General features: G+C 38.9%; 1 protein-coding gene across 2 annotated transcripts in view; it reads right to left on the bottom strand.

Annotated features, from left to right (window-relative positions):
- Nucleotides 1-14,355, bottom strand: part of LOC138803476 (zinc finger protein Rlf-like) — a 67,043-nt gene that overhangs the window by 27,840 nt on the left and 24,848 nt on the right. The window contains exons 4-5 of one of the 2 annotated variants that reach the window (XM_069987556.1): nucleotides 9,972-10,104; nucleotides 2,617-2,819 (exon numbers count right to left, since the gene is read on the bottom strand). In XM_069987556.1, coding sequence (XP_069843657.1) covers nucleotides 2,617-2,819; nucleotides 9,972-10,104 — 336 coding nt within the window. Of the gene's footprint in view, nucleotides 1-2,616; nucleotides 2,820-3,666; nucleotides 3,779-9,971; nucleotides 10,105-14,355 lie in introns of those variants that run through there. The other variant, XM_069987557.1, reaches the window with a different exon arrangement.

Consider the following 14,355-nt stretch of genomic DNA (forward strand, 5'->3'; position numbering starts at 1 on the left):
TTGTGATTTAGCCTTTCCTTTCCAGTCTCGGCCTCAGACCCTGAAGCTGCTGTGATGTTGATGCCCAAGAAAAACCGGATTGCCACTTATTACTCCTTTTTAAGGAGGAGGCACCCAGAACTGGCAGACAAGAGTGTGCCCAACCTTCACCTCATGAAAGCCATGAAGTCTCTCAAGTCTTAGGGCTACATGAAGGAACAGTTTGCCTGGAGGCATTTTTTTTTTTTTGTCGGCCGTGGGGCTTGAACTCTGGGCCTGGGCACTGTCCCTCAGCTCTTCAGCTCAAGGCGAGGGCTCTACCACTTGAGCTACAGCGCCACTTCCGGTTTTCTGGTGGTTTATTGGAGATAGGAGTCTCACGGTCTCTCCTGCCCAGGCTGGCTTTGAACCTCGATCCTCAGATCTCAGCCTCCTGAGTAGCTAGGATTACAGGCGTGAGCCACCAGCGCCCAGCCTGCCTGGAGGCATTTTTATTGGTACCTATCCAACGAGGGTATCCAGTATCTCTGTGATTACCTCCACCTGCCTCCTCAGATTGTGCCTGCTACCTTGCACCGCAGCCAACCTGAGACTGGAAGGCCTCAGCCAAAAGGCCTAGAGGGCGAGCGGCCTGCAAGACTCACAAGAGGTGAACCTGACAGAGACACAGAGTGCTGTGCCCCCTGGTGCTGACAAGAAAGCCAAGGCTGGGGCTGGATCAGCAAGTGAATTCCCGTTTAGAGGTGGATTTGGTCGGGGACGTGGTCAGCCACCCCAGTAAAGATGGAGAGGATTGTTTTGTGTTGAATAAACTTGTAGCCAGGGGCTGGGAAGGTGGCTCAGTGGTAGAGTGCTTGCCTTGCATGCATAAGGCCCTGGGTTCGATTCCTCAGCACCACATAAGCAAAAAGGAAAAAAAAAAAAGCTGGAAGTGGCGCTGTGGCTCAAGTGGTAGAGCGCTAGCCTTGAGCTGAAGAGGTGAGGGACAGTGCCCAGGCCCAGAGTTCAGGCCCCATGACCAGACCTCCCCAATAAATAAATAAATAAAAATAAACCTGTAGCCAGAAAAAAAAAAGTTGTGATTTATAGTAATCAAGCAGGTATGAATAAAGGAGAAACTAACAAAGGACAAAAGTATAGACCATGAAGCAATCCTAACTACTTACAGAAAAGCAGAATAAAAAAGAGAAATTAGGGCTGGGAAGGTGGCTCAGTGGTAGAGCGCTTGCCTTGCATGCCTGAGGCCCTGGGTTCAATTCCCCAGCACCACATAAGCAAAAAGAAAAAAAAGCCGGAAGTGGCGCTATGGCTCAAGTGGTAGAGTGCTAGCCTTGAGCTGAAGAGCTGAGAGACAGTGCCCAGGCCCAGAGTTCAGCGGCACCACGAACGGAAACCCCCCCCCCCAAAAAAGAAGAAATTAGTACCTGACAGGTATGATGTAAAATGAAAGGGTGATAAGATCAGTAGATCCTAGTCAATCTAGTGTGGTTTGTATAGTAAAGGGAACGAAGTATACAGTAGAATATGTACAGGTAAAATTATCATAAAAATTTAAGCACAGGACTAGATTCTTGGGATTCTTACATTTAGGAAAAAAATTAAATACAGAAATAAAGTGAGAATATCTGAGTTAAATCTAAATAGCAGGTGAAAAAATAAAGTAAATGATAAAAACAAGTATTCCTAATTAATAAAAAATTACTAGAAAACTGATGCCACCCCACCATACACCCCCCCAAAAAAAATCTTTTCAATATGCTGGGAGCCAGTGGTTTTCACCTGTGATCCTAGCTACTTAGGAGGCTGAGATCTGAGGATCATGGTTCAAAGCCAGCCAGGCAGAAAAGTCTGTAGGATTCTTATGTCCAACTAAATATATATATATATATATATATATATATATGAAAAAATTATTTCAAATTTTCTAAGAAAAATAATTATTTAGATTTTTGTTATTTGCACCAATCCTGTGGCTTGGTGGTTAATTGGAAGTAGGAATCTCACAAAATTTGCTGTTAGGGCTGGTTTCAAACCACAATCCTCAGATCTCAGCCTCCTAGGTAGCTAGGGTTACAGAGAATGAGCCACTGGCACCTAGCATAATTTAGACTGTTTAAGGAAGCATTTAATATGATCAATAATACAATGCTTAAAATATCAACAATATTATTTTCCATGGCACCCAATTTGGCCATTTAATTGTTACTCAAAATATATTCAGGGAGTCTTAAGTCCAACAACTGTCTGCTCAGAGTTCAATGTATAAAGCTAAATGTTAATTAAACTAAATTAAGTCCCATTATTCTCCTTAGTTTATATACTTTGATGCCACTATTAACAGTTTTCCTAATTAGAATAAAATTACTGTAAGAAGAAAAAACTTTCACCTTTGAAGATTTAACAGTAGACTATCACCCAGACATTTAAACATCATTTATATTTCTTAATTATTTACTTTTCAAGTCCACTTAGAAGACAATGTTACATTTATTAAAACTGTTAGAAGTACAATTAAGTAATTTTTACTAGCTTAAACATAATCTTGTTTTTCATTCTGATGGAAAAAAATGCAATATCTCTACAAATTATTAAATTCATTGCAAGTATGACTACTATGTTAGCTTAAAATTTACTTACCTCCTTAATAGCATCTTCACTAGGGAGCATTGAACATAAACATGTGATATAAGCTTGCTGAAAAGACGAGACATGTGCAATTTCTTTAGATTCTGCACACAATTTTGATAAAGAAGTAGCCTGGTGTATGCAGTTAGATTTCAACAAATGTTTTATTCGCATTTGCAGGAAAGAAGGTCCTTCTTGTGCAATCAACTTATTGACTAGAAAAAGAGAAAAAGTACTATGATAACATACCACATAACATGTCAAGCCTTTTTTTTTTTAATGTCAGTATGGGAAGTCAGTACTGTCCTTTAGCTTTTTTGCTCAAAGCTTGTGGCTCTACCATTTGAGCCAAGCTCCATTTCCAGCTTTTTGCTGGTTAATTGGACATAAAAATTTAATGGACTGCCCAGGCTGGCTTGAAACCATGAACCTCAGATCTCAGTCTCTTTAGCAGATAGGATTTATATGGCTTGAGCCACCATGCCCGGCTACATGTCAGTCTTAAAGTGAAAATTTCTTATTATTGGTTGTGTCATGGTCCTGGGGCTTGAACTCAGGGCCTGGGCACTGTCCCCAAGCTTTTTTGTTCAAGACTGCTGCTGTACCACTTGAGCCACAGCTCCACTTCTGGCTTTTGGTGGTTAACTGGAGATAAAGAGCCTCATGGACTTTCCTGCCTGAGCTTGCTTTAAACCATGATCCTAAGATCTCAGCCTCCTGAGTAACTAGGATACAGGTGTAAGCCAATAGCACCTGGCTTATTGGTTTGCTTTTGCTTAATGAAAATTCAGTTGCTGTAAGGGGGAAGATAATTCTGGTCTTAATGTTTCTCTAATAAAGATGAGTGAAAAATAAATTTGCTAATGATTTCCACATGATCATTAATTTCACTCTGAACAAAAATTATTTGACCATCTCTTTCACTTTCTAATGAAACTAGGAATGGTGAAATAAGCTATAACTTAAATGCAAGAAGATACAAAAAGTAACCTATTGAATATTAATGCCTATCAACTGAGTACTTAGGCAATACCAAGTTTTATGCCAGATGCTTTTATATACCTCTCATTTATTCTTCACACCACCACCAAGGCAAGTATTATCTCCACTTTAAGGTTAGGAAAATTAATATTCAGGTTAGGTGACTTGCCAAGGATTCCAAAGCCAGTGGTGCTGTTTCCTCTAAACCAGGCATTTCTTAAAGTGTGTTCCACCGACCAAAAGACCTGAGAGATACTCCTAGAAAAAAAAAAGGATTCCTTGGTCAAATCTCTGAACAGTCCTGCAATAAAGAAAACTGTTCGCTTTTTGTTTAACCCAATAATTCCCAAACTGATTTGACCAGAGAACCCTTTTATACATATTATCAGTACCCAGTAAAACACATGTTCCTGGTTTAGTACACACTTTGGAAAATGCTGTTCTGAGTAGGCTGAGTAATAAGCAACTAAGCAATGAGTGTACAATGCTCTGAACAAGCACTTAATTTCTGAATAGGAAATATTCAACAAGTGTGCGACAGTACATATTATAGAAGAAGAGGCTGGAATTTGGCATGTCAAGCCAGGCAATAAGTAAATAAATACCTTTTAGGTGGTTAAGGTAATCCAGTTTCTCAGACTTGAGAGTGTACCTACTGAATCACCTGGAGAGTTTATTAATATGCATATTGATTGTTTAGATCTAGAATACGGCTTTAAATTTTATTTTTCTAACAAGAAACCCAGTGATTGAACAAATTTTTAAAAGTTATTTTTAAGGTCTTGTCAATCTCTGTCGGTTTCTCTTATAATCTTACCATGTCTTACCATCTCTCTTACCATGTCTTGTTAACTTATTGTTCTCTACAGAACTAAGCACAATGTTTTGTATATTAAACATACTTAAGAAAACTATGTACTTAGCAACTGAAGGGTTATCAATATCTAATCAAAGCTTTTATACCTCATCTGTGTCCAAATTCTATTTGGACAATTTTAATTATATGGTCTTGGGTATGTGTGACCTCTTACTTGTTTCATATATTGAATGAGATAGGAAATCACAGCTACAGTGCCCAACACATAGTAGGAACTTTTCAAATTATAGTTATTATCTCTAAGAGATAAAACTACTTTTACTTAATAAATTGCAACTGCATTGCTGTATTTTTTTTCATTTTTGCAGTGCTGGGAATCAATTCTAGAGTTTTATGCATGCTAGCCAAGTAGCTCTACTATTGTGCCGTATCTCCAGTCCCATTACATGAAATAGCACAACTAAATTTTGATTTTAAAAAAATCATTTAGATATAATATGTAAGTGTGTGTGAAAGTGGATGTGGATGTATCTCAAAAGTGTATCAACTGCCTAATGCCCAATGTTTGGTTTGATCTCCAGCACTTCAAAAACAAAAACAAAAACAAAAAACAAAACAAGGTTGGGGGAGAGGCACAGGACACATCATGTGTTTCAATAAGTATTTATTGACAAGTCTGAGTCTTAATCATGAACTTTTTATTAATTTTGTTCAAGAATTTAATATAAAAATTTAAAAATTCCTATAGGGTCCTCATCACTTAAGACTCCTTTGCCTTTCCTTTTACTGAATCGTTTCCGTTACAAAGTCATGCATGGTGCATGGGAGGCAATTGAGAGGCAAAGGCAAAAAAATCATGATTTTGAGGCCAACCTGGGATATGTGGTAAGACCTCATCTCAAAGAAAAACAAGGTATGCGACAGACATCACTTTATCTTATGTATAATCATATAACCAGATTCTTTTTTGTATGTGTGCCAGTCCTGGGGCTTGAGTTCAGGCCCTGGACAATGTCTCTGAGCTGTTGTGCTCAAGGACAGCATTCTACCACTTGAGTCACAGCTCCACTTGTAGCTTTTTTTTTTTTCCCTGTCGGTCATGGGGCTTGAATTCTGGGCCATGGCACTGTCCCTGTCCTCTTCGGCTCAAGGCACTTGGGCCACAGTGCCACTTCCAGTTTTCTGGTAGTTAATTGGACGGAAGAATCTATGGCCCTGCCTGCTGGCTTTGAACTGTGATCCTCAGATCTCAGCCTCCTGAGTAGCTAGGATTACAGGAGTGAGCCCCAGCTAATTCTAACTTTTGATGGTTAGTTGGAGGTTAGAGTCTTATGGACTTTTCTGCCCAGGCTGGCTTTGAATTAGGCTCTTCAGGTCTCAGCTTCATCAGTAGCTAGGATTACAGGCATGAACCACCTGTGCCTGGCTCATATAACCCACATTTAAGTCACTTTAAAAAGAACCCTACCACTGGGTGCCAATGGTTCACGGCCTATAATCCTAGCTACTCTGGAGGCTGAGATCTAAGAATCACAGTTTGATACCAGACTGGGCAGGAAATAACCTACCAAAATAATAACCTACCAAAAAGCTAGTAGTGGATTTGTGGTTCAAGTGGTAGAGTGCTAGCCTTAAGCAAAAGTAGCTCAGGCCCTAAGTTCAAGCCCCAAAACTAGCACAAAAGAACACTTCCGGATCTTTGTTAATCAAGCCAGCTAGAAGTGTCAAATGGTACTTCAGTTATAAATGTTTTATTTTGGGTGTGTGGAAGAAAGGGAGACACAAAATTCAAGACAGAAAAAAAAATTTCATGGACTTTTTAAATTCAAAAAATTAAACTTGTATTTACTGAGCTCCTCCAAAGTAAAAAAAAGTTAACTTTTATGCTTCTGTTACTACTTTATTGAATAGAAGATAATAAAATAATCATTTCTTTTTTCCTTCTTTCTTCTTTTTTTTTTTTTTTTTTGTCAGTCATGGGGCCTGAACTCTGGGTCTGGGCGCTGTCCCTCAGCTCTTCAGCTCATGGCTAGCACTCTACCATTTGAACTACAGTGCTACTTCTGGCCTTTTCTGTTTATGAGATGCTGAGGAATCAAACCAAGGGCCTCACACATGCAAGGCAAGCACTCTACCACTGAGCCACCTTCCCAGCCCTAAAATAATCACTTCTTTATGACATCAAATATATTAATATTTGGGTTAAAGAAACAGTATATACGAAACATTTTCTAGTTTGTGTGTGGTGATCCATATTTGTAATCATAGCACTAAGGAGGTTAAGGCAGGAGGATCCTTAGTTCATGGATGGTCTGGATTACATAGTAAGATCCCTGCCTGTCTGGGAAAAAAAAAATTCTAGTCTTTGATCTGAAAATTTAAGTCTACCACTTACACTGTGGTACTATGGTGTAGAATCATGTGCCCATTCAGAGTCATAAATGGTGACTGCTTAATTATTCTTTATTAGGGTAAAGTTAACACAGGATTCTAGGCAAGCAATTTTCTACTCACTTCTTGATGACATATTTTGACTTGTACCCCAGGGGAAAGTTCAATGAAGATTTTAATCTCAACTCTACCCATTGTTCTCTTGGGCTTGGGGCATGCTTACACAGAGCCTGTATTCTCTGTCCCAGCCAAGATTTATCTGGATTAGGATGCACCTAATTTTGGATGCTTTTGAAACCAAAGTCCTGGGCTGCATAATATTTCAGTCAATGATGACCTACACATAATTACCATGGTAGTCCTGTCAGATTATAATGCAGTTAAAAAATTCGTACTGACAATTTAGCCATTATAACATTAAAGTCACATGAGTTACTTATACATTTGTGATGTTGCTACTGATGTAAATAACCTATTGGCAAAGTCAGTCTTATAAAGTTATATATGGAACATAATAATGATGATCAATACAACTATTTCTGGTCTATGTATTTACTTTTCTTATTGGTTAAGAGTGTACTCCTACTACTTAGTAAAGAAATAGTTTAAACTGGGTGCTGGTAGCTGTAATCCTAGCTATTCAGAAGGATAAGATTTGAGGATCATGGTTCAAAGTTTGCCCAGGCAGGAAGGTTTGTGAAACTCTTACTTCCAATTAACTACTAAAAAGCTGGAAGGAGAGTTGTGGTTCAAGTGGTAGAGTGCCTTGAGCAAAATAGCTCAGGGGCAGCACCCAGGACTGGCACAAAACCAAAAAAACCCCACTTGACTGTATGAACAGTATTGAATGTTGTGCCAGTGGCAGTCTCAAGTATTTTATATTACCACACCTCTTGATTGCCAAGAGACAGCTTTGAATGAGTGACTTTGTGTAAGTATATTCTACAATGTTCACACAAAGAAACTAATGACTCAGTTCTCAGAACATATCCCCATCATTAAGCAGCAGTGCATGACTGTACTTGGCACTGCCTCTTAATAGCTTTCATCAATAGTAAGGTGGCATTTGAGTCTTCATCTGCCTGTATTTAGAAGGAATGCCATTGCCGGGCACCGGTGGCTCAAGCCTATAATCCTAGCTACTCAGGAAGCTAAGATCTGAGGATCATGGTTCAAAGTCGGCCAGGGCAGGAAAGTCTGTGAAACTCTTATCTCCAATAAAACACCAGAAAACCGGAAGTGGTGCTTTGGCTCAAGTGGTAGAGCGCTGGCCTTGAGCTGAAGAGCTGAGGGATAGCACTCAGGCCCAGGGTTCAAGCCCCATGACCGGAAAAAAAGAAAAGAAAAAAGAAAAAAGGAATGCCATTTGAGGACTTTAACACAAAACAATGAACATCAATTTCTTTTTTTATTTAACAGCTCTTTTCCTCATTCTTTGTCAGTGCAAATAATAAACAGAATCATCAAAGCACAGAACCAATCAGCTCACTGGGATATTTCAAGGCATCAATTTTTTTGTTCTAACTTGTTCAAGTATGGATAATCTCAGAAGTCAAAAGGCAGAGGTAGGAGGATGTCCAGTTTCAAGCTAGTCTGTGAGAAGTGAGAACTTGTCATGGAGGAAGGAAGGCGGGGAGGAAAAGGCTGGACACCAGTGGCTCATGCTGAGATCTGAGGATGGAATTTCAAAGCCAGCCCAAGCAGGAAAGTCCATAAGACTCTTATGGCTAAATAGCTACCAAAAAGCTGGAAATGAAGCTGTGGCTCAAGTGGTAGGAAAAAGGGACAGTGCCCAGGCCTTAAGTTCAAGTCCCAGAACTAACACCAAAATACATACACAGACAAATAAATTATGTAAGTAAGTGTGGATGCTTACTCCTCTCATCCTAGCTACTTTTGCTCAAGCAACAGTTATGGAGATGGTAAATGCATGCAATCCCAGCTATGTGGGAGGCATACGTTGTAGGATATGTTTAAGGCCAGCCCCAGGCAAAAATGTGAGCCCCTATCTGAAAATTAACCTAAGCTAGGTGCCAGTGGTTGGATACTAGTTACTCAGAAGGCTGAGATCTGAGGATCAAGGTGCAGCCCAGGCAGAGATTTGAGACTCTTATCTCCAACTGACCAGCAAAGATACAGAACTAGAAGTATGGCTTAAGTGGGAGAACACCAGTCTTGAGCTAACCAAGTGTCAAGCCCTGAGTTCAAATTTCCACACTGCCAAAAAAATTTAAATTGTTGTGCAACTTGTTTAACCTCAGAAATATATGTGATCCTTTGAACTTTCAACAAACTTGAAGCAAATAAGGTTAAAACTGTTAACTATATTAGCTTGTCTAAAATACAAAGGTCAACTCAAATAATTTTTTTCTTTTTTTTTTGTTGGTTGTGGGGCCTGAACTCTGGGCACTGGGCACTGTCCCTCAGCTCTTCAACTCAAGGCTAGCACTCTACCACTTAAGCCACAGCACCACTTCCAGCTTTTTCTGGTTATATGGTGCTGAGGAATCGAATCCAGGGCCTCATGCATGCAAGGCAAGGACTCTACCACTGAGCCACCTTCCAGCCCCAATTTTTTTAGTCTTATATTTACAGTGTTGCAAATAAAAAAAATGTCATTCTTCATATTGTTCTGTAAAACACTGTATTATAATTATTTCAAAAGTGTAAGCTAAAAAGCACTTTATTCCATGATCCTAGCTATAGTAAACAATGAAGAATATATGAGCATAGCTCTACTATCCTCCAATACTAACAGCAGACTATTTCTACTTCAGAAACTGTAAATACTGCTACTCAATGCAAAGGAAAACTTAAATGCTACCTAAAAATACAAATGAGCCAAATATTAAGTGCTAAAAGTTGTTTTCTAATTGAAGGAAGTGGCATTGTGGCTCAAGTAGTAGAGCACTAGCCTTGAGCTAAGAGCTGAGGGAAAGTGCCAAGGCCCAGAGTTCAAGCCCGATGACCAACAAGGAAAAAAAGAAAGAAAATTGAAAAATTAAGTATATACTGGTAAAATTTGCAAAATTTCAAAACATAATTAACTTCTCCGATATGTTTAAAACTTACCTTCCTGGGGGGATGTTATCCAAAAAGAAATGTAATCTTTACCTGATTTATATAACTCCTTTGTACATTTCCTTTATAAAACAATAATTTAAATAAAAAGACTTACCTTCCTCCGTTTCTACTGGCTGCTGAGAAAGAATTTTAAGAAGAATTGGATTTTTCCACACCCCTTCCTTAGTTACATGAACCAGTATTTGTAGATTATTATTCCCAAATTCCAATAATGCATCATGTGACTCCTAAAAAGGAGCAAATGAACAAATTCAGAAAATAAGCTAAAAATGAACATAAAAAGTAGTTTCACCTTTTCAATATATCTGAGCTATCAATAGAAAGATCTAGATTTGGTTTTCCTAAAATGCACACACAAAACCACAAAACTGTTATTAAAGCTTTAAGTCATGCCATATTTTACAAAAACCAAGACCCTTTCAACTAAAGATTTTTTGGCAGTATTAGGGCTTGACCTCAGAGCCTTGAACTTACTAAACAGGTACTTTTTTTCCTTTGGTCAGTTGTGGGGCTTAAACTCAGGGCTAGGGCACTGTACTTGAAGCTCTTTTGCTCAAAACTAGCACTCTACACCACTTTGATTCACAGCACCAGTTGTCTGGTGGCTAATTAGAAATAAGAGTCTTAAAGAATTTCCTGCTTGGGAATTGCAAATCTCAGATCTCAGTCTTAATAGTAGCTAGGATTTCAGACATGAACCACCAGTACTTAGCTAAAGAATACTTTTAAGAGCCAGATGCCAATGGCTCACACCTGTAATCCTAGATACTGAGGAGGCTGAGATCTGAGTTTCGAAGCCAGCTCACAAGTCCTTAAGACTCTTATCTCCAATTAAACACCAAAAAGCTGGAAGTGCTGTAATTCAAGGTAGACCACTATCCCTGAGCAAAAAAAAGAAAAAAGAAAAACAAAAAAAACTCAGGGATAGCTCCCAGGCCAGCATCAAAGAAAGAGAATACTATTAAAAATGTTTAACTTGAGGGCTTGGAATGTGGCTTAGTGGTAGAGTGCTTGCCTAGCATGCATGAAGCCCTGGGTTCAATTTCTCAGTACCACAAAAACAGAAAAAGCCAGAAGTGATGCTGTGGCTCAAGTGGTTGAGTGCTAGCCTTGAGCAAAGAAGCTCAGGGACAGCGCCCAGGCCTCAAGTTGAAGCCCCCAGGACTGGCACCAAAAAATAAAAAATAAAAATAAAATTTACCTTGATTTTATTCAGGTAAAATGATCACTACAATAAATTAGATCCTAAAATTAATATTGAATATTTACTGTGCCACAATCAAAATGGCCAGATTCTCATTGCAGGAGCTCATTTAACTATTTTAAAGTCATTGGTACAGCTTTCATGTAAATGAAAGTAAGTATTCTTAGCCTACTTCCTTCAGCCAAAAATATTACTTAAATATTCATTAAATACACTGGTGTACAATTATTTAAGTTCTATTATTATTCAAGTAAGAGGTGGCTCTATATAAAATGCTATAAAAAGTCTAGTTCATTAGCAGTTATTTTACCTCCTCAGCATAGGAAAAACAATGTAATTGCCAATAGGTACTCTTCAAAGTACTTACATACAAAGGGCGAAGGAAAAGGGGCCAGAAATTGAATACCATAGAAATGGTCAAGTATAGGTCTCCATGCCCTTTGCTACTAGAAGGGATTATGGATTATAGTGATCTTGTTTCTATTTTCCAGATTTTTAGCTTGTTTCCGTGAGAGAGAGAGAGAGAGAGAGAGTGTACTGTCCCTGAGCTTTTTTTTTTTCCCCCTCCTTAAGGCTAGCATTATTCCACTTAAGTCACCATTCTCGATTTCTGGCTTTTCTGGTAGCTAATTGGAGATAAAAAGTCTCACGAACTTTCCTGCTAGGTCTGGCTTCAAACCACGATCCTTCAATCTTAACCTCCTGAGTTTACAGGTGTGAAACATCAGCACCCAGCCTTGTTACACTTATTTTAAAATGCTTAAATTCTCTAGGAACATAAACTTCTTTTTACAGTAATACAAGATAGAAATATTTCCATATCTATGGGCTGGGAAGGTGGCTCAGTGGTAGAGTGCTTGCCTTGCATGCATGAGGCCCTGAATTTGATTCCTCAGTACCACATAAGCAGGAAAAAAAAAAAAAAAAAAAAGAACAAAGCTGGAAGTGGTGCTGTGGCTCAAGTGGTAGCGTGCTAGCCTTGAGCTGAAGAGCTGAGGCACAGCACCCAGGCCCAGAGTTCAAGTCCCACAACAACAACAAAAGTTTATTTTCTTTTAAATGTTTTCTCACTCCTCACTCTAAATTTTATTTAGTTTTTTTGTGACAAGGAATCACTATATTCCCCAGGCTAATCTTGAACCAGCTTCCCAAAAAAGCTGGAAGTAAAGGCATGTATCACCACACTTAATTTTAAGGTTTGTTTTTTTTTTCCCATTTGTTAAAGCTAGAAATTCAGTACACTCAGAGTAAGAATAGTATACGGGCTGGGAATGTGGCTTAGTGGTAGAGTGCTTGCCTAGCATGCATGAAGTCTGGGTTCAATTCCTCAGTAACACATAAACAGAAAAAGCCAGAAATAATGCTGTGGCTCAAGTGGTACAGTGCTAGCCTTGAGCAAATGAATCTCATGGACAATGCTCAGGCTCTGAGCTCAAGTCCCAGGACTGGCAAAAAAATAAAAAATTTAAAAAATATAAAAATTCTATGTTAAAAAATCTTAAAAAACAAAACAAGTCCGTGTTGCTGGAAACACAAATGACCCTCCAGTATCAGAAAATGAATATACAAGCCAGGCACCAGTGGCTCACGCCTGTAATCCTAACTACTCAAGAGGCTGAGATCTGGGGATCACGGTTCAAAGCCAACCAGGGAAGGAAAAGTCTTTGAGACTCTTATCTCCAATAAACCATTCGGAAAACCGGAAGTGGCGCTATGGCTCAAATGGTGGAGCACTATCCTTGAACTGAAGAGCTGAGGGACAATGCCCAGGCCCAGAGTTCAAGTCCCACGACCGACCAAAAGAAAAAGAAAAGAAAATGAATACACACACACAAGAGATATAGGAGATTTCATCAAGGCATTTTACTTCTATACAGAACAGTGGTCTGCAACATTCCCTAGAGTAAAGGGGAGGAACACTGGGTTAGATGGTCTGCTCAGTTTTTATCCTAACCTACAGGGTGACACTGTCTCTTCTTTTCCTTGTTGCTAAGGAGTCAGGCTCATAATTTATTTATTTATTTTGATAACTGGTTACCAGGGTAATGGTATAATACAAGGAAGTCAGAAAGTACTCTCACTGGGCTGGGAATGTGGCTAAGTGGTAGGGGCTTGCCCAGTATGCTTGAAGCCCTGGGTTTTATTCCCCAGTACCACATACACAGAAAAAGCCAGAAGTTGTGCTATGGCTCAATCAAGAGATGCTTAGGGACAGTGCCAGGCTCTGAGTTCAAGTCCCAGGAGCAAAAAAAGAAAAAAAGCACTCCAACCATCAGTGAAAGGTCCCTATTGGGGTAGGGGCTGTCCTTTTGGGAGGCAAAAGCACACATTCATCTCATCACAACTGGCTGGAAATGGGGCTGGGGACAGGGCTATGGATGGGACTGCCGATTACAGCTGGAGGAGGTTGATAAAGTCATTGGGAAGTTCCCACTCAAGGGGGTGGGGGTGGGGTCTACATAACTATCATCTGTGTTGTTTGTAATCAAATGCTTCCAGGAAATTATCAGTACCAGGAAATATCAGTACAGAATGGTATGACTGGTTACGAGATGGAGACATTTTAGTTTGACAGAAAGGATTGCTTTTCTAACATCAGATTAGAGAAATAGCTCAGTAGTGTACTTGTACTAGACACAAAGTCCTGGGTTCTATACCCTTAGCATGCATGCATGCATGCATGCATAAACAAATAAATAAATAAATAAATATTCATTCCAGAGTGTGTACCTTATTTCTATATAGGAAAAAGGTATGGAAATCACCATAAACACTAAGCAAAACTATTCTATTTGCAGCTTGATTTGATAAAAACTACTCTTCCTAAAAGTATGCTCAACACCAATTGCTGTCTTCTCCATTTATCACATAAAAAAAGAGTAGAGTTTTCATTTCTAGATTTCAACAGGGACCATGTCTCACATTTGTCTGTACTCCCACATCATAAATTTTACTAATACACATTCAAAATATATATATTACATGTCTGATAATTACTGAAAGGCATTGATTTTGCTCAGGCAAACAATTTAAGAAGACAATAAATATGAAAGTACTATCTCTAAAGAAAATATTAACAAAAAAGACTAAGAGTACTAATAAAATAAATATATCTGCCCTTCTAGAATACCATACAACAAAACAAATTACCTATAGGCCTTATAGGCCTGATCTATTTTTAAAAAATGTGCTCATCAGGTATGGTGGGACACATCTATAATCCCAGCACTCAGGTTTCTGAGGCCAAGAGGATTACCAATTCCAGTCCAGCTAT

This window comes from Dipodomys merriami, unplaced genomic scaffold, assembly GCF_024711535.1.
Source record: "Dipodomys merriami isolate MVZ:Mamm:240054 unplaced genomic scaffold, mDipMer1.0.p SCAF_34, whole genome shotgun sequence".
NCBI lineage: Eukaryota > Metazoa > Chordata > Mammalia > Rodentia > Heteromyidae > Dipodomys > Dipodomys merriami.